The sequence below is a fragment of the Sarcophilus harrisii genome, chromosome 2 (genome assembly GCF_902635505.1).
Source record: "Sarcophilus harrisii chromosome 2, mSarHar1.11, whole genome shotgun sequence".
In the NCBI taxonomy this organism is placed as follows: domain Eukaryota; kingdom Metazoa; phylum Chordata; class Mammalia; order Dasyuromorphia; family Dasyuridae; genus Sarcophilus; species Sarcophilus harrisii.
In genome coordinates, this window is record NC_045427.1 from 478,535,600 (window position 1) to 478,561,476 (window position 25,877).

The 25,877-nt window shown below is 40.3% G+C and overlaps 2 protein-coding genes and 2 non-coding genes across 8 annotated transcripts in view; 1 reads left to right on the top strand and 3 right to left on the bottom strand.

The window, feature by feature from the left end:
* Nucleotides 1-1,878: 1,878 nt before the first annotated feature.
* RPL12 (ribosomal protein L12) lies at nt 1,879-6,330 on the bottom strand. The gene is made up of 7 exons (XM_023494259.2): nt 6,059-6,330; nt 5,254-5,327; nt 4,656-4,754; nt 3,851-3,932; nt 3,300-3,386; nt 2,521-2,633; nt 1,879-2,433 (listed from the first exon to the last, which is right to left on the bottom strand). The coding sequence occupies exons 1-7, from the start codon at nt 6,093-6,095 to the stop codon at nt 2,428-2,430; spliced, it is 498 nt and encodes a 165-aa protein (XP_023350027.1). The 5' UTR covers nt 6,096-6,330; the 3' UTR covers nt 1,879-2,427.
* LOC111718549 lies at nt 2,984-3,112 on the bottom strand. The gene has a single exon (XR_002769075.1). It is a non-coding gene; the product is annotated as a small nucleolar RNA SNORA65 (small nucleolar RNA).
* LOC111718548 lies at nt 3,659-3,790 on the bottom strand. The gene has a single exon (XR_002769074.1). It is a non-coding gene; the product is annotated as a small nucleolar RNA SNORA65 (small nucleolar RNA).
* Nucleotides 6,293-25,877, top strand: part of LRSAM1 (leucine rich repeat and sterile alpha motif containing 1) — a 40,819-nt gene continuing 21,234 nt past the window's right edge. For 4 of the 5 annotated variants that reach the window (XM_023494260.2, XM_031954678.1, XM_031954679.1 and 1 more), the window contains exons 1-7: nt 6,293-6,353; nt 8,312-8,417; nt 16,103-16,159; nt 17,353-17,397; nt 18,715-18,792; nt 19,770-19,838; nt 23,896-23,980. In XM_023494260.2, coding sequence (XP_023350028.1) covers nt 6,307-6,353; nt 8,312-8,417; nt 16,103-16,159; nt 17,353-17,397; nt 18,715-18,792; nt 19,770-19,838; nt 23,896-23,980 — 487 coding nt within the window. In that variant the 5' untranslated portion in view covers nt 6,293-6,306. The other variant, XM_031954677.1, reaches the window with a different exon arrangement.

Below are 25,877 nucleotides of genomic sequence, written 5' to 3' on the forward strand. Positions count from 1 at the left end.
TTTATTCAATCACATCAAACTTGCTAGTAAATGTTGCTCTATTTTTGGTTGTTTTTTTCCTGAGGAAATAAAGTGGGTCATAACGACGACGCTAACAGCACTTTCTGAAATCAAGAGAACCTTGGGGTTATTCTTGCCCGAGGTTGAGCAGCTCTGCAGCATTTCCTCTTCTATAAAATCAAACTGGATCACAGGACTAGGAAAATAGGTTGCGATTCCACATCCTGATACACATTAATACAAACGAGAAAAAAAGCTAATCTGTCTAGTGGGACCCAAAATTTGAATGAGTTAAAATGGCAAGGGTTCCCAGTGAAGTTTTTCAGATATAGGAGGGGATGGACAACTTAGTCCTTTTAGTCCCATACTGCAGAACAAGATCAACTTTTAGAGGCAGCTTTATGACCAATATCTTTCATATTTTATTAGGCTTCTATGCAGTCCCATATGACCTGATAAGACCTTTGTACTTTCCCCCCCTTTTGATATTGCAATAGAAGATTCACTTGCTGTTACTATAAATCAGCCAGCTCTAGATAGGTCTCCCTTTAAGAACCTTAAGTGCCCCGTTCCACATACCACAAGGTATTAAGATGCAGAAATGTAACGACCAACCAACCTTAGCAAAAAGGGTCATGTTGAACTTGTGAAGACATCGAACACACTACTGGTTTCTAACTTTCCAACCATTTCTATACTAATTCATGTCGTTTTTCAAGGGTCGGGCATATCTGACAATCCTGAATTAGTCCCGTTCTCCTCCCCCACCTCCAAAGTATTCAATTCCCCAGCAAACTACCTTCTCATCTGGCAAAGTCCAAGGGCATCTATGAACAAGTGCTACCACTTTGTGGTCATTTTTGAAACTGCAACATTGACTAGGTTCCATCACTAATCCAGATTACTTGCTGATATATATAACTTAATATAACTTGCTGATAGAGCAAAATCCACTATTTTCTTCAAAAATGCCTTTCTACAAATTTAAGAAACTAAATCTTTTTATTTAAATCCATTCCAACACTAATAGGGTATGCTCATCTGCATCACTGAAACTCCAAAATAATAATGGGAAGCTGAAATTTTTTTCCTTAAAACCAAGTCCCAGGACATTGTACAGTAAGAACTTTAACAGGGACACCTGTTGGTGGAATTGTGAATACATCCAGCCATTCTGGAGAGCAATTTGGAACTATGCTCAAAAAGCTATCTAACTGTGCATACCCTTTGATCCAATTACTACTGGGTTTATATCACCACCACCCCCCCGGAGATACTCAAGGGAAAGGGACCTACCTATATGTGCAAAAATGCAGCAGCCCTGTTTGTAGTGGCCAGAAACTGGAAAATGAATGGATGCCCATCAATTGGAGAATGGTTGGGAGATTTAACTCAGTTTCAATTGATCAAGGATGGACAGAAGTAGGAACACTGGGAAATGAATGTAAACTGTTTGCATTTTTGTTTTTCTTCCTGGGTTATTTCTACCTTCTGAATCCAATACTTCCTGTGCAACAAGAAAACTGTATGGTTCTGCACACATATATTGTATCTAGGATACACTATGACATATTTAACTTGTATAGACTGCTTGCCATCTGGGGGAGGAGGTGAAGGGACGAAAGGGAGAAGTTGGAACAGAAGTGAGTGCAAAGGATAATATAAAAAAAAATTACCCAGGCATGGGCTCTGTCATTAAAGTTATAATAAAAAAAGTTTTAAGAGGCTCCGCTAACTCTAGATCACAGTTTACCAAGTGGCAAATAGTAGGTACAAATGCCACTTGGATCCAGCCATCTTCTAAGCCAGCATATCCTATTGTCCAAGTCCCACTTATAAAAACAGTATGCAAAAAATATCCACTCTAAACACAAAGGAAACGGAAAACAAAAATTTTATGTATTGTTGACATGTAGTTATATACTAGCATAAATCCATACTATCTGTGCAAAAATTTCAGGCCAAAGGTTGTTTCCTTTAGAATCTTTTTTCAACTTCTTGATTCTTGAGTCCCAACTATTACCACTAATAACTGAAGGGTCCTCCTCCTCCCTCCTATGTTTGAATCTAGGAGATTCCGACTCCCCAAACATTCAAGTGTTCAAGGCATAGGGGCAGGCTTTTCCCTATTAGTCTGCTAAAATGACTTACTGCTGGGGCAATTCTGGCTTGCCTAATCAGTTCTCTTAATTTACAATCCCATTACTAAGATGCTTCAACACCTTCCCTGCTCTTAAGGCACCTGTCCCTCCTCTAAATGAATTGCAAAGTAGCTGAATGTTATTGAAGAGCAAGATGTTTAAAGAAATTGATGGATATTTCCCCGAATGTGTGACAGCTTCTGACACAAAAATTTTCTGGACCAAAGAACGAAGAGCCCGTCTGTTGTCAAATGTTAATTTATTGCAATAGTCTCCACTGTACTTTTTAACTCTGTGGAAAGAGAAATAACATCAGTTTTAGTTTAAAATCTTCCCCAGCAATGTTAAAATAGCTTTAAGAAGCTAAATTAATACTTACTGCTGGACATTCTACAGCACCACTATTGATGTCATCAATGACATCATGAGGATGTCTGCCATCAATGTTGCAGCCCACTGATTGGGCAGTTCCAAGTATCTCTTTAATGGTTCCTGGAACAAAAATGGAAAACAGGACATTAAGCTTCCAGTGCCTGCAATGCATTCATTGTGTTCTGGAAGGAAAACAGGCTTGAACTTGACTTTTTGCTTTACAATATTAACTGCCAATAATATACCAATGTCTTACAAAAAATTACAAAAAGGCTCCTCTATTCCCTTTAGTTTTCAAATCTACTTTAAATAAAGACCCTCCTCCCTAAACGCACTGAGATCATTGCTTGTTTGTAGACATTTATAAACCACACTGGACCATGTACTCCAGTAAATCCATACCCAATACTTGACCTAGTTGACCTGTGGCCTTAAGCCCAGAGTAGACATGTTTTAACATTTTTGTTGCTCCATGTTCCCAAGCTTTCGGCACAGAGTGACCCACAAGCAGAATAACTCTGTTTCCTAAGCTGGGTTTTTCTTTCAGCTCACCACTGGATTGCACCAGCCAACATAATGGAACCAGGTGCAGTGGCGGGTGGCTGAAGGGCAAACAATCACACAAGCATGCAGGCCAGCCTTTCCCCTGCATGACTCTATACTCATATTAACTTTTCCCTCGGCCATATACCTGCTCAGAAACAGAAAGCAGGACTTTACCTACCATGATACCTTGCATACAACACCCCCCTCCCCTGTTCCTATATAAAACTACATAGGTCTTACCAGAAAGGTCTCTTGCCAAGGATCGGTGCCTCATCTGTCGAGCAATGTTGATGATCTCATCAAGACTGATGTTTCCACTGTGTTTAACTATACAAAACACAAAGCTCAATTAATTCTGTCTTCATACCTGGCAATGGTACACAAATCCTTGGGACCCTCTCACCCAGGGGTCCTCAAACTATGGCCCGCGGGCCAGATGCGGCAACTGAGGACGATCATCCCTGCCACCCAGGGCTATGAAGTTTATTTAAAGGCCCACAAAAATAAGTCTTTGTTTTTACTATAGTCCGGCCCTCCAACAGCCCAAGGGACCGTGAACTGGCCCCTATTTAAAAAGTTTGAGGACTGCTGCTCTAACCAGTTGTTCCCAAGCTTTCGGCACAGAGTGACCCACAAGTAGAATAACCCTGTTTCCTAAGCTGGGTTTTTCTCTCAGCTCACCACTGGATTGCACCAGCCAACATAACAATGGAACCAGGTGCAGTGGCGGGTGGCTTAAGGCAAAACCAAATCCCACTCTCTGGAAACATCTTCAAGAACCATGAACTTACTATTTTTCTGCTTCTTTCTGTCCCGAGGAGGTTCCTTCAGGGCTTTGATGATCAAAGCTGAGGCAGAAGGCACAACCTCAATCTAAAAAAAGACAAATTCAAGTTTCCCACATTTTGCCTCCCAGAATCAGTCACTAGTCTGTCAATCTTTACAATGCTTCTGTGCAAGCCTGAATTTAGTGCCCACAAATGTATATAGAACAAGTGCTTCCTGTATAAGGAAGCTGCTACCTTTAAACAACCAAAGAATCATAACTCACACCTCTATCAGGTTTAAGGTTATGAGGAGTCTATTAAATAAAGGAGGTTAAACAACTTGTCTTAAATGTACTTAAACCCAGATTCTCAATATATTGTGGTCCCACCTCATTCACATAGTTACTAGAATTGGAGAGATCTATGAGGCAACTCACCTGAAGAAGCCCCTCCAATATATGAGGTAAACCAATCAAAGTGTTGTGTTAACTTTTTTCCTGCTATACAGTAACGTTTAAGTCACTAAACCAGTTTCTTAAAACTTTTTACTTGAGAAATTTTATGCGACTTCAAGTATATAAAACCAGTAAACGTTACTGATAATTCACAACTTCAGTTAGAAGTTATTCAGTTAGAAGATCCCTATGTCAAGAACCAGTTTAAGAAGCTAGGCAAAAACTAGCTATTATCTTGCAGCACCGGGGTTTCTCCATGGCTATCACACTCTGTTGTAGGGGATAGTAGTTCATTTGTGAATCTTTTTTATAGATAGGTATTAGCAGTCCAAATTCCAATATTAACAGGAGAAAATTACTAGTAAAATAATTACCTGGGCCTGTCTGTTCTGAATGGTAAGTTTCACTGTGATTCTCAGCCCTTTCCAGTCACCAGTTGCCTTGGCAATGTCATCACCAACCTTTTTGGGAGACTAAAAAAAAAATAAATAAAAAATTAGATTGCCACACTAAGAAACAGTGTCTCTCTATAAAATATAAATAATTATTCTGGAGGTGGTTGGGATGGAGATTGAGAAGGCCCATTTTGCCTTATAACCACAATCAATTACCTAGTATTTGGAAACCCTTTAGAAAGCGTTTAAGACACAATTTTTTTCAGGTTGTTCAAAGCATCCCTAATTTTCCATGGGAAGGGCACAAGCAATTACTGAAGACTTTAAAAGCCAAATAATTTGCTACCCATTATAAATTTTCCTAATAATTTCTAAAAAATCCTCTAAATTTTAATCCCATGAATCACCGAATCATTTAATATAAGAAACCAACATATTTACCTAGATTCCCAACCATTCTTACAAATAAACACCCATGATTCCGAGACACTAAAATGGTGCGGTCTATGACCTGCTATCAAACTAATAAAAAACTTTTGTACTCGATACAATATACAACATTCTCACAATGACTTACCAGACCTAAGGGACCAATTTTGGGGGCCAGAGCTGATGTGGCACCAACTTCACCACCAGTGCATCTTAAAAATACTACGGAAACAAAGCAAGATTTAAGCCGTTACCTTAGGAGGCACACTCGCAGAACCCACACGCTGCTACAAGCGGGCCTCCCCCCCCCCCTCAATCTCCATCCCAACCCCCCCGGAAGTTGAAGAAGCGCTTCACAGATGTGGAGCACTGCAGAGACCTGAAGGTCGGATCCCAATTGTGGCCGAGCTCAAACCCTTGGAGGGTCACACAGCACCTCTCCACCCACCACGTAACACGATCTTTAGCGACAAGGAGAACTTGGTTCAGCGCTTACCACGTTCGCCGCATTCTGTCTTCCAAGGCGAGTTTTCTTTCCGCTAGAAACCCAGCGTACAAGCGGGGCCTCCAACGCCCTCCCGTTAAAGCCGGCCACCGCCTCACAAGGAGTCCCATCCCAGCACCCTGCCCCGTTTCGGGGGTGGGTTCACACACTCGGACCGGTCCTCCCCTCCCCCCACCATTTTAACAAGGCAACACGCCGCCGCTAAAGGAAGCCGGGACCTGGCGCGCCGGCTACTCAAGCTAGGGAAAGGAGAGGGAGGAGGAAGGGGATCCCACGGACCTGGAGCACCCCACGGGGAAGGAGGTTACTCGGAACGCGCTGGGCTCAAGGGTAGAGACTGACCGGAACACAAGGAGAGCCGGGCGCACGCGCGGCGGCAGGCTGGGGTAGCCTTGGCGAGAGAAGTAGGCCCCGGTTCTCCCCTTCCCTCCCGGGCCCAGAGACGCACCGACTTTAATTTCATTAGGATCAAACTTGGGCGGCATGGCGGCGACGAAGGTGGCGGCTCGGCGTGGACGCTACGGGGTGGCTGCCGGTGTCGGATGAACCCGGATTCGGGACGACCGAAAGAAGTTGCACCTTCACCACCACGAGCTGGGAGCCAAGAGACCGGAAGCGTGCCGAGGAGCGCCGGATATAGCAAGATCCAAATCTCGCGAGAACCTCTGGCGTTTTACTACCGATGCTCCGGCGGCCATGTTGCTTGTGGGCGGGAGCTGGTGGCTGGGGAGCCGGCGGTCGCGGTGAGCTTTAGCTGCTGCATCTCGCGGGGTCGGAGGGGGGGATGCGGGGACCGATCTTTCCCCCCATTCTCCGGAGTCACAGCTCCCCAGGATCCTGTCCTGCTCTGATCTGGGAGTCCTGTTCTCTTGTATACCCGAGATTCTAGGATTGGGGTTCCGGCTACACCCCTTCCTCCTTTTTGGTTGGCTGGGCGGGGGGCTTTAGTGGGGCGGTCCTCGCCCTCTTCCGAGCCCGGGTGCTTCCGCTTCTGCCACGGTTGGACCCCCAGTCCCTCCAGAATGGGTTCCGCACAAACTTCCTGCGCTAAGGGAATATTTCTGCCCCCGCCCGGTTTTGGGGTCCTCTCTACTCCCGCAGCCGCCGCAGACCCCCTCCGTCTCGCTGCGCGCCCGAGACTCCCTTCCCGGGCCGGCCCCGCGAGGCTGCGTGTGGGGCCGGGCAGCCGGCGGAGGACCTTTCTCCATCTCCTTCCCCAGCCGGTGCACTCGCCTGTCACACGCCTAGGTGTGGCTGTCAGCCGCTGGTTGTGCAGAAGCATATTCCCTGGCCTTGTGGACAGACCCGGGTGTTGCGGGCTCCAAAGTCGGGAAACCAGGGGTTTCGTCCTCCTCCGCGCCGGCTCACCCTCTCACCTTGGCCAGAAAGACGGTCGCCCTTCCTCCGGCAGAGGCCCCTCATTCCGAATCTCATTGTGACATAGCGTCTTAAGGAAGCCCGCGCCCAGGCCGGCCTGTTGCTAAGCGGGAGCTTGGTCTTCCAAGTTCCTCTTCGGGCTAAAAGAAAGGGAAGCGACACTCTCCCTTCCGAGCATCCGCGGGTTGTCCCCCATGCCTGGAACGCTCTCCCTCCTCCCGTCGGCTCGTCCAAAGGCAGGCTCCCTCAACAGGAAGCCTCTTCCAACTCCTCTTGGTTCTAGTGCCTTCCTCCTCTACCCGGCCTGTATATAACTTGCTTGTATAGATCTCCCCATTCCATTTGGAACCCCTGCAGGGCGGAAGCGCCTTTCTCTCCCTTTTGTGCCCCTCAGTACTTGGGGCAGTGCCTGGCACATAGAAGGTGCTTAGTAAGTGTTGGGTGATGATTGAATGGGGTGTAGGGGAGCTTCCAAATCATGCCTCCGTTCCTTTACCAGCTAAATTTTAATAAAGTGGGCAGAGCTGGGTCTGGAATCAGGAAGACCGGTGTCAGTCACTTGCTGGCTACTGTATCTTTCCGTGTCACTTTATCCTGTTTGCCTCAGTTTCCTCATCTGTAAAATAAGTACTCTGCCAAGAAAAAATCTTGGCTAAGAGAACCCCACATGAACATCAACAGCTGAAAGGGACCTCAGGGTATCTTTACTCTTCCTCTCAGTATGACACAGAGTACTTTACACAGAGTAGATATTTAGCCTAATACATCACTGTCATATCTTCAACTTCAAGAATCCATCATCTTTGCAGTGAAGATGGTCCCCCTATTGACAATCCTCATAATCTTAGCAAAGTCTTTTTTTTTTTTTTTTTTGGTGGGGGGGGAGTTAAAAAATTAATTATCCTGGCCAACGGAGTCTGGCCACATTTTAGCTGATTTTCTCATGTTTCTTGCCCTTTCTAGTGTTGGTCACTTTCACAGTAAACATACTGTGTAAAAGACATCCCACTAGCCATTGGTAAAGGACAATGAACCCTTTGCATATGAGCTTGAGAGGTCATATGTATAGTGATTACTAAATAAATATTTGTTCATTTGATTTCAGAATCATTTTCTAACAGAATGACTAATGTGGAAATGTTTGGTATGCCTACAAAAAAAAAAAAAAAGGGAATCCTCTTCCTACTGTCATAAGTTTCAGGATCCTTGAAGTTATTGTTTGGCAATTCTATCCAATGAAACAATGGATGTAAATAAATGGCCCTCAGGAACCAGAAATAGCTAAATATCTTCTGCATTACTGATTTCTCTAATCATTTCATAGAGATCCAGTGATTACTTCTGGCGGAAAGAGAAGAATGCCTCTCTTCTTCCGAAAAAGGAAACCCAGTGATGAAGCTCGGAAACGCTTTGAGTACCAGATGTGTCTGGTGAGTATGAATTCTGTCTCATTATTTTCTATTGTTCAAGCTTATATTCTATTACTCTCTGCAATAACTTGCATTTTGCAGAGAGTAGAGAGAATGACTAGAGAGAAAGAAGTGGAAGACTTGGGGTGGAGTGGGTTAGCTGTTTCTAAGTAGATGAAATAGGGATTAGAGTTGTTCAGTTTAGCCTGAAAGAAAAAAAGGAAGTGGATATAACCCTGCATTAATAGATAGTACAATAGATGGAGAATTGGGTTTGGCATTAGAAAGACCTGAATTCAAATTTGGCCTCAGACACTTACTAGTTGTTTGGCCCTAAACAAATAATTTAATCTCTGTTTGCCTCATAAAATGAGGATAGTAATGGTGCTCACCTCATAAAACTGTGAGAGGCAGTTCCAAAATGGGATAATATTTCTGCACAGTGCCTGGCATGTAGATACTATATGAAAGTGTATTCTCTTCTCTCCCTCATTAGTTAGAAGTACAGTGTGCAGAATGAGGAAGGTGATTGTTCCACTAAATTCACTATTGATTATTGAGTCCAATTCTAGGCACCACATTTTAGAAAGAACATTGATAAGCTTTGACTATGTCCAGAGGATAGTGAGAGATCTGCAAAGTACACCGCATGTGCATCAATGTAGAAAGCAGTCATGTTGGGGTGGGGGATATGTGATGGCTGTTTATTTAAAGGACTGTTATATGGCGTAGTGAAAAACATACTTGAATTGGAGTCTAAGAACTAATGTAAACCTGTATCTACCCCCTTACTTGGGCAAGTTTTTTAACCTCCCAGAGGAAAACCTCTGGGTTTTCCAAAGGGGTTAGAAAAAATGATCTTTAAAAACTCTTCTGGCTGGCTTGAAATCTTCAATGTTACATGAAAGTAGGATTAGATTTATTTAACCTGGCTCCAGAAAGATAGAACTAGGAATTGTGTGTGCATAGAAATTGCAGAAAAATAGATTTCACTTTGATATAAGGAAAATCTTTTGTGTAATTTGAGTTATCTAAAAATGAAAAAGGGACTTCTGTCCCAAGATAGTTGACTGGTTCTCTCTTACCTACACTGAAATTTATACTAGACCATATGATGATGAAAAATTGTTCCATTTTGGAACTATAGAAAAAGTCAGAAACTTTGGGAAGTTATAGGCTTTGTTCAGAAAGGGAGTCCCTTTAACAAAATGAGCACTGCTGTGACCCAGATGTGGGCTACCTATAAACTTCAACAGTGTGTATTTGGGGATAGCAAGAGCAGTTGATTCCCCTGATAAAGGTCCAGAATGATCAGAAAGACTCAGTGTGGGAATCTTGAAATCCCTGGTGACCAATATGGTATCGACTGATGATTCTCAGAGCATGCCATTACAGGCCCATGGCAGATGAGGTTCCTAACTCTCTGATCCTGAGGTTCCAGAGCAAGAACTTTAAAAGCTCAGGGCTTTAAACCATAAAGAAACAGATAGATTAAACCCCAGGAGGAGTAGAGGTTAATGCAAGAACTTGGGGACCCACGCAAGACCAAGCAGGATTGGGTCACCCTACCCACAAGTGCTATAGGGAATGGAACCTGACCCTGGCACACCAAGTTCAACAGCTAGAGCTGGGGAGATAAGTAAATCAAAGAAAGTAACTAAAATTATTGCAAATCCATAACAACTGCAAGCAGAGACTCAAAGGAAAAAGCAGTTTCCAAAAAGACTGCATGAACACTTACAGGAAATGAAGCAAGAATTTAAAAATGAAATAGAAGTGGGGCAGCTAGGTGGTGCAGTAGATAGAGCACCATCCCTGAAGTCAGGAGGACCCGAGTTCAAATCTGACCTCAGACAACTTAACACTTTCTAGCTGTGTGATCCTGGGCAAGTCATTTAACCCCAAGTGCTTCAGCCAAAAAAAAAAAAAAAGAAAGAAAGAAATAACAGCTTTTTGAGGAAAGAGAAGAAGGAGGTTAGAAGAGAAAGTGGCAAACCTTACCTAAGAAATGGACTTTAAAAACTAGAGTAGACCAAATACAAATCAGTGCCTCTATGAGACAGCAGAAAATTAGAAAAAATAGAACACAATGTAAGATTGCCCATATGAAAACAACTGACTTAGAAAACAAGTCAAGAACAGAGAATTTAACAATCATTAGAATCCCTGAAAACTAGGTGTTTTTTGTTTTTTTTTTTAAAAGATTTGTTAGAATCAGAGGGCAAAGAGATACACTTCTCACTTCCTGCAAGGGAACAGAAAAAGTCCCAGTAATGTTATAGCCAAAATCCAGAACTTCCAATGTCTCCCTTCCCACTCCCCCCCAAAAATAGTACAAACATCCTGAAAGAAGCAGTTTAAAATACTAAAGAACTATAATTCTGGCAATTTCCACTCAAAGCACTATTCCAAAAGGCAAATGATATCACTTGGGGAAGCCCTGTATAATCCTATAGAGAAAAATTGGGCTTTTAATGGGATGGAAGATTTTTTGATGAAAAGACTAGAGCTGAGTAGAAGCTTTAAATTTTTTTTTTATTTTCCCCAATTACATATAAAAACATCATAATGTTGTTATGTATGTACATTCATTTTTAAAAACATATTTGCTTATGAATCATGTTGGGAGAGAAAATCAGAACAAAAGAAAACCACGAGAGAAAAAAAAAGTAGAAGAAAAAGGAAAAAATTGTGAACATACCATGTGTTGATTTACATTCAATCTCCATAGTTCTTTTTTTGAATGTGGATGGCATTTTCTATCCAAAGTTTATTGGGATTGCCTTGGATCACTGAATTGCTAAGAAGAATCAAGTCTGTCATATTTGATCATCACACAATCCTGCTGTTGCTGAGGACAATGTTTTCCTGGCTCTACTTGTTTCTGAGTAGAAACTTTGAAATATCAATACCTGAATCCAGAGAATCTAGTAAACTTTTGGCGCCCTGAACGTGGGACAAAATCCTGATTCCAGTGGAAAAGCTCTAATCCTGATCTAGTAGAAAAGCCTCTGATCCTGATCCAGTGGAAAAACCTCTGATCCTGAATCCAGTGGAAAAGACTCTTCAACCCAGAAATTGGGGTGAGTACAACAAAGAAATTTTGTTAAAAGAATTAAAGTAGAATTTCAGCTAAGATGGGACAGATGTTTAGAAAACAGCCTTCTGTTTCTGTACAAGGAAAATGTTTAGAGAGCATTGTCAAAGTTATGGAAAGCCAAGGTTTGATTATAATTTTGGAGCAGATCACTGAACTTTTACAAACTGTTAAGAACATATGTCCTTGTTTCTCTCTGGAGAAAGAATTAGATCTAGATGAATGGAAATTAGTAGGAGAGGAAAAAGAAGAAACAGCAGCAGGGAGAGGTGCCAACTAAACTAGGTGATACCTTCATTTAACACCCTTCTTCTAAAGGCGTGTAAGCCATGACCCTACCTCCATGATTGTCTTTGGCTACTGATTTTTTATTTAAAATGATGGAATTTATTAATAAAATGATTAATTACCCAGAAAAAAAAAAAACAAAAACTAGGCGATAAGCAGGTAGAATCAGATAAGAATGGAGTTAAGTACAATTCTGAGTGTGATACTTCACAGTAGGAGGAATTAGATCATGTCCCTCCCCCCTCAATTAATCCTTCATGGGTGGAGGAAGAAGGGGGAGGGGGAGAAGCAGAAATACAGCTTTTCCTGTGAAGCAGAATATGACAAGATTAGAAGAGGCATTAATTAAGGCAAAAAATGAAGAAGATATATCTGATTTTATAAATGCATATCCTGTGATTGAGAAGCTTGACTCTTCAGGTCAAAAAGAGAGAAAATACAATCCTTTTAATTTGGAAAAACTTAAAGATTTAAAAAAGGGTTGCACTCTTTATGGGGCTACATCATCTTATGTGAAGATGTTACTAGATAATTTGTCTTATGAAATCTTAACCCCCAATTATTGGAAATCCATAGCAAAGATATGTTTAGAACCTGGACAAAATTTGTTGTGGCTTTCAGAGTTTCATGAATTATGTAGGCTTCAAACCCAAAGCAATAGGCAAACAGGAACTATTGGACAAATCACTTTTGACCAACTAGCTGGTGAAGGTCAGTATGGTGAGAATTCAGAACAGATTTATTATCCCATAACAGTGTATGAGCAAATTTCTAAGGCTGCAATAAAAGCTTGGAATTCTCTCTCTGGACAGAAAGATGGAAGTAAAGCTGTCACAAAAATAGAGCAAGGTCCCAATGAACCTTTTGCTGATTTTGTGGGACGTTTGCAAACAGCTGTAATAAGAACCATTGGAGATAATGCTGCCACAGAAATAATGACCAGACATTTGGCTAAGGAAAATGCCAATGAGGTTTGCAAAAGAATTATATGGGGACTAGACAAAGATGCTCCTTTAGAGGAGATCATTAGACACTGTGCCACAGTGGGCACAAATGCTTATTATACCCAAAGTATGAACATGGAAAGACGGGGTCTGTCTTGGCAAGGGACTTCTAGAGAAATTCGTAGATGTTTTCAGTATGGAAAAGTTGGACATTTGAGAGCTCAGTGTAGATACAGTGATAGAGTGAGAGGACAGGGTGAGAGAATAAACCCCAAAACCCCATGTCCAAAATGTAATCAAGGCTTTCACTGGGCCTCGGAATGTAGATTGACCCAGAGAAGTGAGAGGCAGGGCCCAACTCCTAAGTATCAATCAAAAGACAGGTGGGGCAGGATGGCAGCTGAGTTTACACCCAGAGAGTCTTTAGAAATTCAGGACTCTGATGTCATCAACCAACAGAAAAGTAATCAGAATTACAGTTGGAGAGAATACAGGCCTTTTAAACTAACAAGGCAGTATCCAGTACAAACAGCTCCAATGTAATTGTCAGATGATGAGGAGAAATCCCCAAAGTGGTAAATAAAAGGGAATTAGATAGGTTAACTGCCTGGGAGAGAGGGCTTGCTTGTATCTCTGCAGGAGAAGGAATCAGATGGGTGCCAATGAGCCATATCCGCCTTGTCCATCAGAGAGAAACAGAAAAAGAGAAAAACCTCAAAACAAAGGAGAAGATTTAAGAAACAGAATCTGACACTGAAGGAGCATGGCTGACAATGAGACTGTTAAAATAACTTTTAAATCTTTAGGAATCATTGGATTTCTAACACAAGAAGAGACTGTTTCAATGAGTTCTTCAAAACAAAGGAGAAATTCAAGAAACATCTGATCCTGAAAGAGCATGACTGACAATGAGACTGTTAAAATAACTTTAAAATCTTCAGGAATCATTGGATTCCCTAACACAAGATGAGACTCTTTCAGTTCTTGAAAACCAGCAAGAATCACTGGATTTCCTTGAGATGAAAAATTGTTGATGAGACTATTGCAGTACTTCAGAGCTTACAAGAATTATTGGATTCTTGGCACATGAACTAATGGACAATGGGTTTTTTAGGACTTATGGACATGTATAATTCTGTATGTTGATTCATGTTATTAAAAAATTGTTTACTTCAAAGCTTACAGGAATCATTGGATTCCTGGCACATGAACTAATGGACAATGGGTTTCTTTTGGACTATTTCTAGGACTTATGGACATGTGTAAATTCTCATGTTGATTCATATTATTTGTTACATTACTATTAGCCTGTGTTATATTGCTATGTGCTTATGTAACTATGTGTAATGCCTCCCATATTGATGGATCTATGTACACCTTGTTTCATACTTGTTTCAAGTGAGCCGCTCTAGAAACCCGCTAATCTGATTTGATTTTCTATTTTCCTTTGGTGTTTTCATCTCCCTTCAGGGAGAGCGTGACCATCTTTTTATGGTGTTTTCACTCCTTTTTTGAGCAGTCAGGGAAGGCGTGATCACCTTTTTTGGGGTTCTCACCTCCTTGAGAAGTCGGGGAGGTCATGACCACCTATGTTCTAAATCAAAAGAAAAGGGGAGATGTTGGAATCTTTACAAATTGGTAAGCCATTAGAGTTGATAGAGACAATAATTATCTAATTTAGCATGGTTCAGTATGGTTGAACTACAAGGAGATGTTATGGGCCAGAACTTGAAACAAGTACAACTGATAGAAACGATGCTTGTGTTCACACCTTTAGAGAGCTCATAGAAGCAAGAAATATTTAAGTACTCATTGGAGTTCACATATTTGGGAGATTTCAGGGTTTAGTATGAGATATTCAAATTCACACCTCCCTTGAAGCTCTTAGGGCCAGAGAGCATTCTGGGAGATATCCCACAATCCCATTCTCTCAGAGGAGGAGTTAACCTTTGGGAGATCATATATATAGAGGAAGCTCTTAGAGCTTGAAGAAGTTACTTGGGAACATTGACTGGGGTCAGAGAGGAGCACTCTGGGAGGAAGCCCACAAGCCCTCTCTATGAGACAAGAGAGATTCATTGCATCTTCCATCTTGGTGCTGGCTGGAGGCTGAAGAAAGCAGAGGCAAAGGACAAAGCTGTAAGAGCTCTTGGAACCAAGCAGAGAGATAGACCTCTGAGCTAACTGGGCTATATTGAAGGACACAATAAAAGATTTGAACTTTTATCAGATGGCTGTGATTTTGGGTGATTATTTACTTGTAACTGAAACTAAAGCTGCCTGCAGAAAACCTCCCCGAGAAACCTGTTTTCTCCCAGAGAGAATCATCATTATTATTATATTTAAAGAAGAAAAAACACCACAAAAACTAAATTTACTTGAGCAATGGGAAAGAGCTATGTGATGATGAAATGCTAAAATTCTAATAGAGTAAGAAGGAACAAGTTCCTTTTAGAGCCTTAATATTTTCAAAGGGTATTGAGGGAATTGGGTAAGAAAATTAAAGGCCTTGGGAATGGATTGACTTTGTTCTGAGTGTCTGAAGAGGAGAAAGAGAAGCTATGGGAAGTTTCTAAAGCATTTTCCTCACAACCACCCCCTGATATAAGATATCATGGTATGATATAAGAAGGCAGCTTGATATAGTTATAAGATTACTAGATTGGGAGTTGGGAGGTCTGGCTCCCACTGGCTCCCACAGTAGCTGTGTGATTGGGCAAGTCAGTTTTACATCCCAGATCCTTCATTTCCTTATCTGGAGGAACAAAATGGGAACAAAAATACTTGCAAAATTTACTTCACAGGATTTACTGTGAGAAAAGCATTTGTAATATATCATATAAATGTGAGCTATCCCTGACATTACTCATGGTGGACACTTGACAAAATTTGTTGAAATTTGTTAAAATGTGGATTTTAGGCTCGATTGGTCTCTGAGGTCCATTTCATATTTTAATCAATGACTCCGCTATGTATGGTGTGAAGTAGTAGAGATGCAAAGGTAGATTATGTTCACCTAGGGTCAACCTGATCACAAGTATTTTTTATAATAATTTTTATATTATGATATTTATAATATATAACTCCTGATTTCTTATCACTTCATAATATATAATTCATAAGTTTTTTTTTCATCTTTGTTATTTACCTTTTTGAATGTTATCTTGTTATAATTTCTTGTCTATTTAACTATATGAGCCTGGACAACTGACATCTTCCCTTTCTTGCTTGTGCTTCTTCACATTAGGGAGATGATTTCTAAAGTCTTTTCTCGATATAAAATTCTATGATTCTGTGACCAGTTTTCCAAGTTTTCTAAGGTCAGAATGTCAGAAATGAGCTAATATTGAAAGATTGTGTGGTGATTTTTTCCTTAGGCAAAAGAAGCTGGTGCAGATGACATTCTTGACATATCTAGATGTGAACTCTCAGAGGTAATGTCATAGTGGTGCTTGAGTTATATGTTTTATTTGACTTATTTTCTTGATCTCATGTCTACAATAAGGACAGCTGTGAACTTAATCTTTTTTTTTCAAAGTTGCCAAAATGAGATAGGAATCTTTTTTTTTTTTTTTTTTTTTTTTTAATTTAATAGCCTTTTATTTACAGGATATATGCATGGGTAACTTTACAGCATTAACAATTGCCAAACCTCTTGTTCCAATTTTTCACCTCTTACCCCCCCATCCCCTCCCCCAGATGGCAGGATGATGAGATAGGAATCTTGAGACTTCTATAATTTTTTCCTCAAATGAAAAATTAGAGGTGGTGCTTTGACAATAACATGCTTTTAAATAACCCCAAATTAGAAGAGTTTATATTTAAGCTCTTGGAATGCTGGATGGGAATGGATTGGGAGGAATGATGAATTTTCTGGGAGGCATTTGCGAGTCCTTTCCAAAGTGAGAAGAAATTCTTGTCCTTTACCTCAGCTACCACAGGAGCTTCTCGAGGGTGAGATGTAGCTCCCAGAGGCAGTTTGGTACTTGAAAGTCAAAAAAGGGACATTCGAGACTCTTTTTAAAGTAAAGAGTCTAGATCCTTTTATAGCTCTTTTTCTGCAAATAAGCTTCAGACAATCTATGCCTGGAGTTTCTTTGGTTGATCATATGAATATTAATTGATTAATATAGACACTATGCCAGTGTGCTAAACTTTGTCATATTGATCAATAGTTTTGCTTCATGTTAAACAAAGCTACTAACAACATCCAGAGAAGCTATTTCCCCCTATTTTATTTTTAAAAAATTTTATTTTAAAAATGAACTATTTCTTTAGTATTTTATTTTCCCCCAATTATATGTAAAAACAGTTTTTAACATTTGTTTTTTAAAATTTTGAGTTTCAAATTCTCTCCCTTCCTCCTCACCCCTCTCAGATGAAATATTTTTGATCACTGGTGATTGATGATTCACAAAGGGTATGGCAGAAATCAACTTCTATAAGAAATATTCCCCAAACTCTCCCAAGATGTGCATTCCCAGGACCTTCAGCTACTTCTCTTCAATGTGAACTCTTTTTCTCAGTTTCATTTCCCACATTCATACCATATTTACTATCCTATATACAGAGTAAATTAGAAAATGGATGTTTGATGGATTTTTGTTTTGATTTTTTTTCCCATTAGATTCCATTCGGGGTTTTTTCCACATGCAAAGTGCTTCAGAAGAAGGTAAGAAAGTTTTAATTTTGAAAGAGAGATTTTGGTGGAGTTTTTTAAATATAATTTTTTACCTCATTCGATTTGTTACCTTGATTGTTGTTATTGTAATTATGATAGACAATAATCATAATAATAGTACCTCATATTTCTATTGGACTTTAAGATTCACATTGAGCTTCCTTGTATGTAATAACCCTATGAAGTAGATAGTGCAAGTATTACTGTTTTCATTCTACAGATGAAGAGATTGAAACCCAGAGGTTGACTTGTGTCAACAGTGACAAATGTTATGTCATGTTAGAGTCAGGATTTGAATCCAGGTCTCTGCTTTAATGGAATTGCCTTTTCTAGTTCAACTCTTGGCTCAGAAACCTGCCTTGAGTCATTCTTCCTTAAATGTTCTCATTTGTCCCATGTAGCATCTCTTGTGGGAGACCAGAGAAAAGTTGTTATCTCAGAAAAACATATTAAGCTTTCATTTAAATTCAGTATTTTTAAAAATTGAAACAAAGCAGCAAGCTCCCTGCCATGGCAGGTATTTAATCAGAGACTGAGTGAGCTGCCAGAAGCAGAAATTCTGTATTAGCTTGGTGGCTGAAATAAAGGGCCTTTAATAGTGCTCACCACCATTGTGAGTGCATCTGACAGCAATGGTGAAGCTGCTGGTTACTGTCACCTACAGGAGAGTAGGGCAAAGAGGTCACCCATTCCAACCCCTGCATGTGGCAAATGAGAAAATGGGGGCTTAGGCCATGGGAGACTTCCTTGTGGTCACAAAAACCTCAGGCTGGGATTGGAACCCAGTTCCTCTGGCTTCAAGTCTGACACTCCTTCCCTCTCCTGCATGTGTGCTTTTGCACGTATTTAGAGTCAGGATTCCAGTTGTGGTTTGCCACTAACTTGCTTCATGACTTAGGACAAATCCGTTTCTGCCCCAGGACCTCCATTCCTCTTCTGTTAGGTGTGGGGACTGGATAGATCAGGGTTATTTTACCTTTTTCTGTGTCCTGTTCCCCTCTGAAAGTCTCAAAAGAATGGTTTTAAATAATTTAAATAATTGAAGAAATGCTCAATTTCAGTTAGAGGTTCGTGAATAAGAATATAGTTTTGAAATTTTTTTCCCAACCAAGTTCATTGACCAGTTCAGGTTAAGAACCCCTGGATTAGATGGTTTCCAAAGCCCCTTCAGTGCTAAATTCTGTGATGTTAAGGTTTGATACCCATTTCAAAAGTATATATACTTTTCTTTTCAGTCTCAGTCTGCATTGATGCTTTTTTTCTGAAATCTTTAAGGTTGTAATACCATTCCAATTTATTTCCTTATAGGTGTTGATTGTTCATACAAATTTTCTCACTTCTTTGGTTCCCAAATCTTGTAACCTCCTGAACCTTGGAACAATTAAGGTAATGTGCCAGTTCTCCCCAGGAATCGGTTGATATAGGCCTAAGATCAGGGTCCTTTTTTGTTATTTAGTTATTGATAAAGCTCTGTCAGCTTCCATGTGTATGTGGTAACAATTGTAGTGACAGGCAACAAGAATGGGGAATAAACTAAATCTGTGGGTGATTTAAAAGTAAACTACAGAGAAATTCTAGTATATTTGAGCTTGTTACTACACTGTCTGCTTATACTCTCTCCCCAAACTTAACATGTTTGACATAAAATCCAAGATGATAAGGGGCCAGGGATGATGCCTGCAAAAGCTGAGGATGTGCAACCTGGAGCAAAGGCAGGGTAGTTGTGAGAGATTAAGGACTGCCTTGTAGAAGGTAGCTTAAGAAGGCCGAGGTCTCCCATGGCATCTGGGGCCATCTCCACTCGTCCTGATCTACATCTGGCCACCGGATCCAGATGCTCTGGTGGGAAAGGTGAGGCTGGTGACCTGGTCCGGCCCACCCTTACCTCCAACTCACATGTTATGGTGTCATGTCCCTGATGTTGTGGTCCTCTCCAAGGACCAATTACAGTCACAATACAGGGAGATAACTTATGGGGATAGACCTAAGCTTGAAGGACAAAGAATGTACAATTTAGTAGAAAAGGAAAAATTTCCCATGACAACTTAAATAGCAAATATAAATAACAATCTGTGAAGCACAAGGCACAAAGCAGTGTGGGATTCATTGTGGAATGAGTGATCACTGACCCTAAATGTGATTTCAAAGGAGAGAGAAATTATCCTGGGCTTGCAAGTCTTCATGGCAAAGATGGAATGTGAACTGAGCCTTGAAGGCTAAAGATGAGCGGGCTGAAGTGCTTTCCCCCATCTGACCTTTACAAAAGAGGTCCTAGGGAATCATTCTAATCTGTGGAGTGCTTAATTTGAAGCCCTTTCAGCTCTTTGACCAGGGGGTATAAATGACTTGTTTTTCTTCGGCAGGTTTTAGACCTTCATGATAACCAACTAACGGCTCTTCCTGATGCTCTTGGACGGCTAGCATCTCTTCAGGTATGCTTCACACCCAGAACTGTAGTCCCTGGGCTGCTTGGCTTTGGTAACCAGGCAAAGGAAGGGCACTGCTGCCCCTTAACTCTGCGCTTTGTCCTTGCAGTGACAAAAAGGCTATGGTGGCCCAGAGGGGTTGGCTCTTCTGTAGCAGAAGGTCCCTGCCCTGGGTTTTGGTGGGGAGGATTCTTATTGCTTCTCAGCAGTCATGACAACAGAATTAGATGTTTGGAGTGCTGTGGGAAATTAGAGACAGCAGAGCTTACTTTCAGGGATTGGGGAAAGGCTCTTGGAGGAATGGTTTCTGACTCACTTAGATGGAGTGGGTGGAGAAGGGCATCGTAGATAGAGAGACTAGCAGACTCAATGGAGAGAGCACCAGGTTTGTTTTGGGAGCTAAGGCCCCTAGTGGTACAGTGGATTAAACAGAAGTCCTGAAGTCAGGAAAACTCATCTTCATGGTTCAAGTCCAGCTTCATACATTAGCTATGTGACCCTGTTTTGCCTCAGTTTCCTCAGCTGTAAAATGAGCTGAGGAAAGAAATAGCAAACCACTCCAGTATCTTTGCCAAGAAAACCCCAAATGGTGTCATGACTGAATAACAACTAAATGTCACTAGAATCTAGAGTTTATGAAAAGAATAATGGGAGATAAGATTGGAAGGTTACATTGTAGTGTGTGGTTACAAAAGGATGATGTAGTACTAGCTTAACAGCTTTAAGCCTCTTGTTTCTTTACCTATAAAATGAAGATAACATGGCTTCTTTCACAGGTTGTTGTGATAAAGGTGTTTTGCAAACCTCAAAGACCTGTATAAATGGCTTATTTTTAAAGACCAATTCTGTGATTTCATTGAAGCTACAGATGAAAAAACTTCCTCTACCAATAGATTGATGTTTGCTTTGCATCTTCTAGTCTTAGGAGTCAACTGATTAAATGACTTGCATGAATCACATCCAGTAGGTAGGACTTGAATCCCAGGCTTGCTGGCTCTGTGTTTACTAAACCACACTAGCTCTTGTAAATCAGTTGTTCTCTGGAAAATTAAGATAATCATATATGTTATGATTTTTATTAGAAACAAGTCATAGTGGGTCTTGAATTACAGGAAAAGGAATTTGAACTTTATTAGGAAATAAGGCAGAACGTGTTCAGAATTGTGCTTTAGGAAGAACAACGTTAAGTATTTCTTCTTAGTTTTAATAATCAGTCAGTAGGTATTTATTAAGCTATTATTATGTGCTAATCATTGGAGACACAGTGGAAAAGCAAAACCAGTCCCTGATCTTGAGGATCTGTAGTCTGGCAAGGCAAGAAAACATGTACTTGTTTGTACACATATAAAACAGCTAAAGAATCATTTGCAGGGGTTACAAAACAAGATTGGTACTCCAAGCCTAACAGATTAAAAAATAGAAATAATACATTTTCAGTCTCTCCCACTGTTAATTTAAATCTCCCTACCCTGTGCTCTAAAGTAAAGCTTAAACTGTGAATCACAAATCTCATATGGGGGTCATGCAACTGAATGTGAGGGTTGCAAAAAATTTGACAGTGGTAAAAAGTACCATGTATTCCACCAAGGTTTAATTCTTTATATAAAAATGAAGAAGCACCTCTATCTCATTCATATGTCATTTTGCTTTCATCTTTAATAGATGGTAAAATTATATATATATATATATATATATATATATATATATATATATACCAAAGAATTATTTTAAAATAATTTTTTTTTTTTTATGATTTACTATCAGTAAATGTTTGATTTATATACCTGTTTTATATACCCACATACCTAACGTAGCGTTAAAAATCTCTTGGGTAAAAAGTGGTGGTGAGTGGAAAAGGTTTAAGAAGCCCTGGTCTCAGGCAGTGGTGCCTAAGTCAAGTGGCTCTGGATCCCTACTAGCTGCATAGATTGACTTAGAAAACCATAAATTAACATCATCTGTGTTGTAGTTTTCTTTATTTTTGTTAAATGGTTCCCAATTACATTTTAATTTGAGCTTTACTTGGGATTTTGCGGGCTGGGAATTTAATATTTTTTCTCTAGGATAGAGAAGCTGATGGAATCAGGAAAAGTCTCCTATAGAAGCTGGTACTCGAGTTGGGCTTAAATGAAGTGAGAGGTGCAAGGAGACAGAAGTGAGGAGGGAGCATGCTCCATGCCTAAGGGAGGAGGGATCTTCTGTGTGAGGAAGACAAAGGAGGCCACTTGATTGGACTAGTCACAGGAATGAGACCAGGTCATGAAAGATTGTAAATACCAAACGGGAGTTTGTTTAATGCTGCAGAGAACAAGGAGCCACCATAGTTTGCTAATCACCATTTAAAGAAAATCCAAAGGCAACTGTGGGAAGGATAGACTGGAGAAGGTAGAGATCAGAGTCAGGGAGACCAGAGAAGAGGCTGTGGTGATGGTCCAGTTAGAAGTGATGAGGGCCCAAGCTAGGGGAGAGGCCGATAGAAGGAAGAAAAGGCAGAAAGTGAGAGGGTATGTGAGAGAGAGGAAGTAGAAATGCCAGACCATGATCACTGGATAGGAGGTTTTCAAGGGAGGGTGAGGATCAGGGTCACCAAGCTTGGAACCTGGTGACTCTTAGGATAGTAGCAGCCTGGGCAGAAGTAGATCAGTTTGGGAAAGCTGTGTTCTAAGATTGCAGTTGACCAGGCCTGACTGAAGAAATATTTTGTTATGTGGTCAGATTTACTTCTTCCTTCTGATCACTGAGAAAGCTACATCAAAGCAGTTTCTGGGTTTCCCAGTTGCAGCAGAGGCCCAGGTATTCCAGGTGAGCAGGATTTGGGGAGAGAAAGCATCAGCCCTGTTTCCAGGCTGTGATCAGCCTTTCTTTTCTCATTCTGGCTCCTCTGCCTTCTCTGGGGTCAGGGGCTGGGGCAACTTGCAGAACCAGGACAGGGACTGATGCAGACCCATGTGGTACTTTTGCAAGTAGTTTTCATTCACCTGCTAGAGAAGTGGAGGTTCTGGTGTTTAACTAAGCCCCAAGAGGGCCTAGTGCCCAGTTCTTAGGATTAATCACTGGGTCCTCTTTTAGAAGAGTTCAGTTGAGTTCAGTTCAACAATTTAACAAGTTAATCACCTACTGAGTGCTAGGTGCTGTCCTAGGCTCTAGGACAAAAACAAAACTCTCCCTGCCCTGCCCTGCAGTGGGTACCCAGAGAGATGCAAAATATTTTCCATGGAATGAGAACCCACCAGTTGACAAAATGGAGACAGGAGGGATGGCATTCCAGGCATGCCTGGGCAAGGGCTGGAGGTAAGAGGGAATTTATATGAGGAGGAAGAAGAAGAGGATATAGGCCAGTTTGACTGGAACAGAGAAAGAGCAAAAAGAGAGAAGGAAGGAGAGAAAGAAAGAGAGGGTGTGTGAGTGTGGGTGTAGAGGAAGAGCAAGCATATGAGCAAGCAGGCCTGAGGTGAGGTAATGTGAACATCTTCTGAAAACCAGATTGTCAAGGGCTTTTTATGGCAAACATTAGAGTTTATATTTTATGTGAGAGACAATAGAGAGAGACTGAGGTGTCTTGTGTAGAGGAGTAACATCATGAGAATTTTGATTTAGAAATACTGGGTGAGTAGTATGTGGGGATGGATCAAAGAAAAGAGAAATGAAAGGCAGGGAGATCTGTTAGGAAGCTTCTGCGGTAATCCAGTGAGACATGATGAGGGTCTGCTGCAGGATAGTGGCCCATGAGACCGGAGAGAAGGCAACACGGTGACGATTGCCAAGAAGTGCCAAAGCAGACTGATATGAATTTCTTTTTTTCTTCCCTTCTTTAAAGATACTAATGCCTAATGAAAAGGGCAAGAAGCATTAGGAAGGAGAATTCCATCTTAGTGTGCCAGAGGGCCTGAATAATTGTTCAATCCAGCATTGAGAAACTGAGGGATGAATCTTAAGCCTGTCCTCTCGGTAGTATCTGTGGGGTTCTCAGGACCCCTTCAGTGGAAGCTCTGTTTTAACTCTGGGAAGACTGTGTTATAGACAACTTGTAGTTTCTTCTTATTCTCTTTTCTCTCTGTCTTAGGTCTTGAATGTTGAAAAAAATCAATTGAAATGTCTTCCACAGTCCATTGGGGACCTGGCCCAGCTCCAGACCCTCAATGTGAAAGGTATGAGAGTAAGATAAACTCCCCAGTACTGGTCTCTTCACCTGAGTAAAGATCAGTTAGATCTGAGCTACCTAGTACCTATACATGATTTGAGGAAGCTGAAAGATAGCTTAGTGATTAGAGCACTGGGTCTGGAGTCAGGAGACCTGAGTTCAAATCCAGCCTCAGACATTTCCTAGCTGTGGAACCCTGGGGAATTCATTTAACCTCTGCCAGACAAAATGGATCCACTAGAATAGGAGATGACAAACTGCTTCAGTATCTTTGCCAGGAAAACCTCAAATGAGGTTACAAAGGGTTAGACATGACTGAAATGACTGAAGAATAACACCACATGTCTTGAGCAGATATCCATTGAAAGAGTGAAAATATTTTGTAGGGAAAAGCTGCCATATACTAAATGAGCTGTGGTCAAGGATGAGCCCTGCAGTGTTGAACCATAAGATTTACCACAAATATTTTATTTTTATTTTTTTTTTATTTTTACCTTTTTTATTTCTCATGGTTTTTCCCTTTTATTCTGATTTTTCTCTCCCAACTTGACTCATGGAAATATGCAAAAAATGAATATACATGTACATCTAAGTGGAGAAAATAAAAATAAGAAAAACTAAAAGAAAAGTTAATTTTTTAAAAAAGCATGCTGTAGTTTTTATCTTTTAAGATATATAACTTTCAGTTGAAAAATTAAGTTACCACAAATATTTTAAAGGATATATTTTATTCTTATAAAATTTATTATAAAAGATTTTGTTGATGTCTTATTTTTATATTGTCCAGGTTTCCTCCCATTTCTTACCTCATATTCGTCCCAAAGAGCCATCTCTTACAGCAAATAATTTTTCTTAAATGAGGGAAGGATAAATAATTCAGTGGATCAGATGAATACAAAAAAAAAAAAAACCCACCTTTAATGCTATATGTAGTCTTCTTCATTTGAAGATCTATCATCTCTGCAGAGAAGCAAAGGGAAGCTTCTTCTCATATCCCTTCTTTAGAGCCAAATTTGTAATTTATTATTTCAAAACATTCTATTTTGGTAGATATGTAGTTCTTTCCATGTACATTAGTGTGGTTATTGTGTATGTTATTTTCCTACTTTTGTTTACTTTGCAGCATTTCAGGTAAGCCTTTCTGTTCATTAGAGTTAATCTTTCTTTTTTTTTCAGTAGTATTTTATTTTTCCAAATATATGTAAAAATAGCTTTCAACATTCATTTTTGTAAGATTTTGTGTTCCAAAATTTTCTCCCTCCTTCTCTTACCTCCTCTTATCCAAGACAACAAATGATCTGATACAGGTTAATTACATATAATTCTTTTAAACATATTTCCATATTTGTCTTATTGTGCAAGAAAAATCAGACCAAAAGGGGAAAAAATCATGAGAAAGAAAAAGACAAACAAAAAAAGAAGAGAATGAAAATACTATCCTTCGATTCATATTCAGTCTCTATAGTTCTCTCTCTGGGTGTGGAAGGCTTTTTCTATCCCAAGTCATTGGAATTGCCTTGAATCAATGCATTGTTTAGAAGAGCCAAGTCCAGCACAATTGATCATCACATAACCTTGTTATTATGTACAATGTTCTCTTGGATCCGTTCACTTTACTCAACACTGATTCATGTAAGTTTTTTCAGGCATTTCTGAAAACAGCCTGCTCATCATTTCTTATAGAACAATATTCCATTCCATTCATATACCATAACTTATTCATCCATTCCCCAACTAATGAACATCCACTCAGTTTCCATTGCCTTGCCACTACAAAAAGGCTGCTACAAACATTTTTGCACGTATGGGTCCTTTTCCCTTTTTGATCTCTTTAGGATACAGATATAGTAGAAATACTGCTGGATCAAAGGATATGCAGTTTTATAGACATGTTAGCGTAGTTT

What these genes read in the sequence shown, in the direction of transcription:
- RPL12 (XM_023494259.2), bottom strand. Translation starts at nt 6,095, where the DNA reads ATGCCGCCCAAGTTTGATCCTAATGAAATTAAAGTCG. An exon ending in TCCTAATGAAATTAAAGTCG is followed by an intron (nt 5,328 to 6,058) that starts GTGCGTCTCTGG and finishes TTGTTTCCGTAG; the next exon opens with TATTTTTAAGATGCACTGGT. An exon ending in TTCAGAACAGACAGGCCCAG is followed by an intron (nt 3,933 to 4,655) that starts GTAATTATTTTA and finishes GTCTTTTTTTAG; the next exon opens with ATTGAGGTTGTGCCTTCTGC.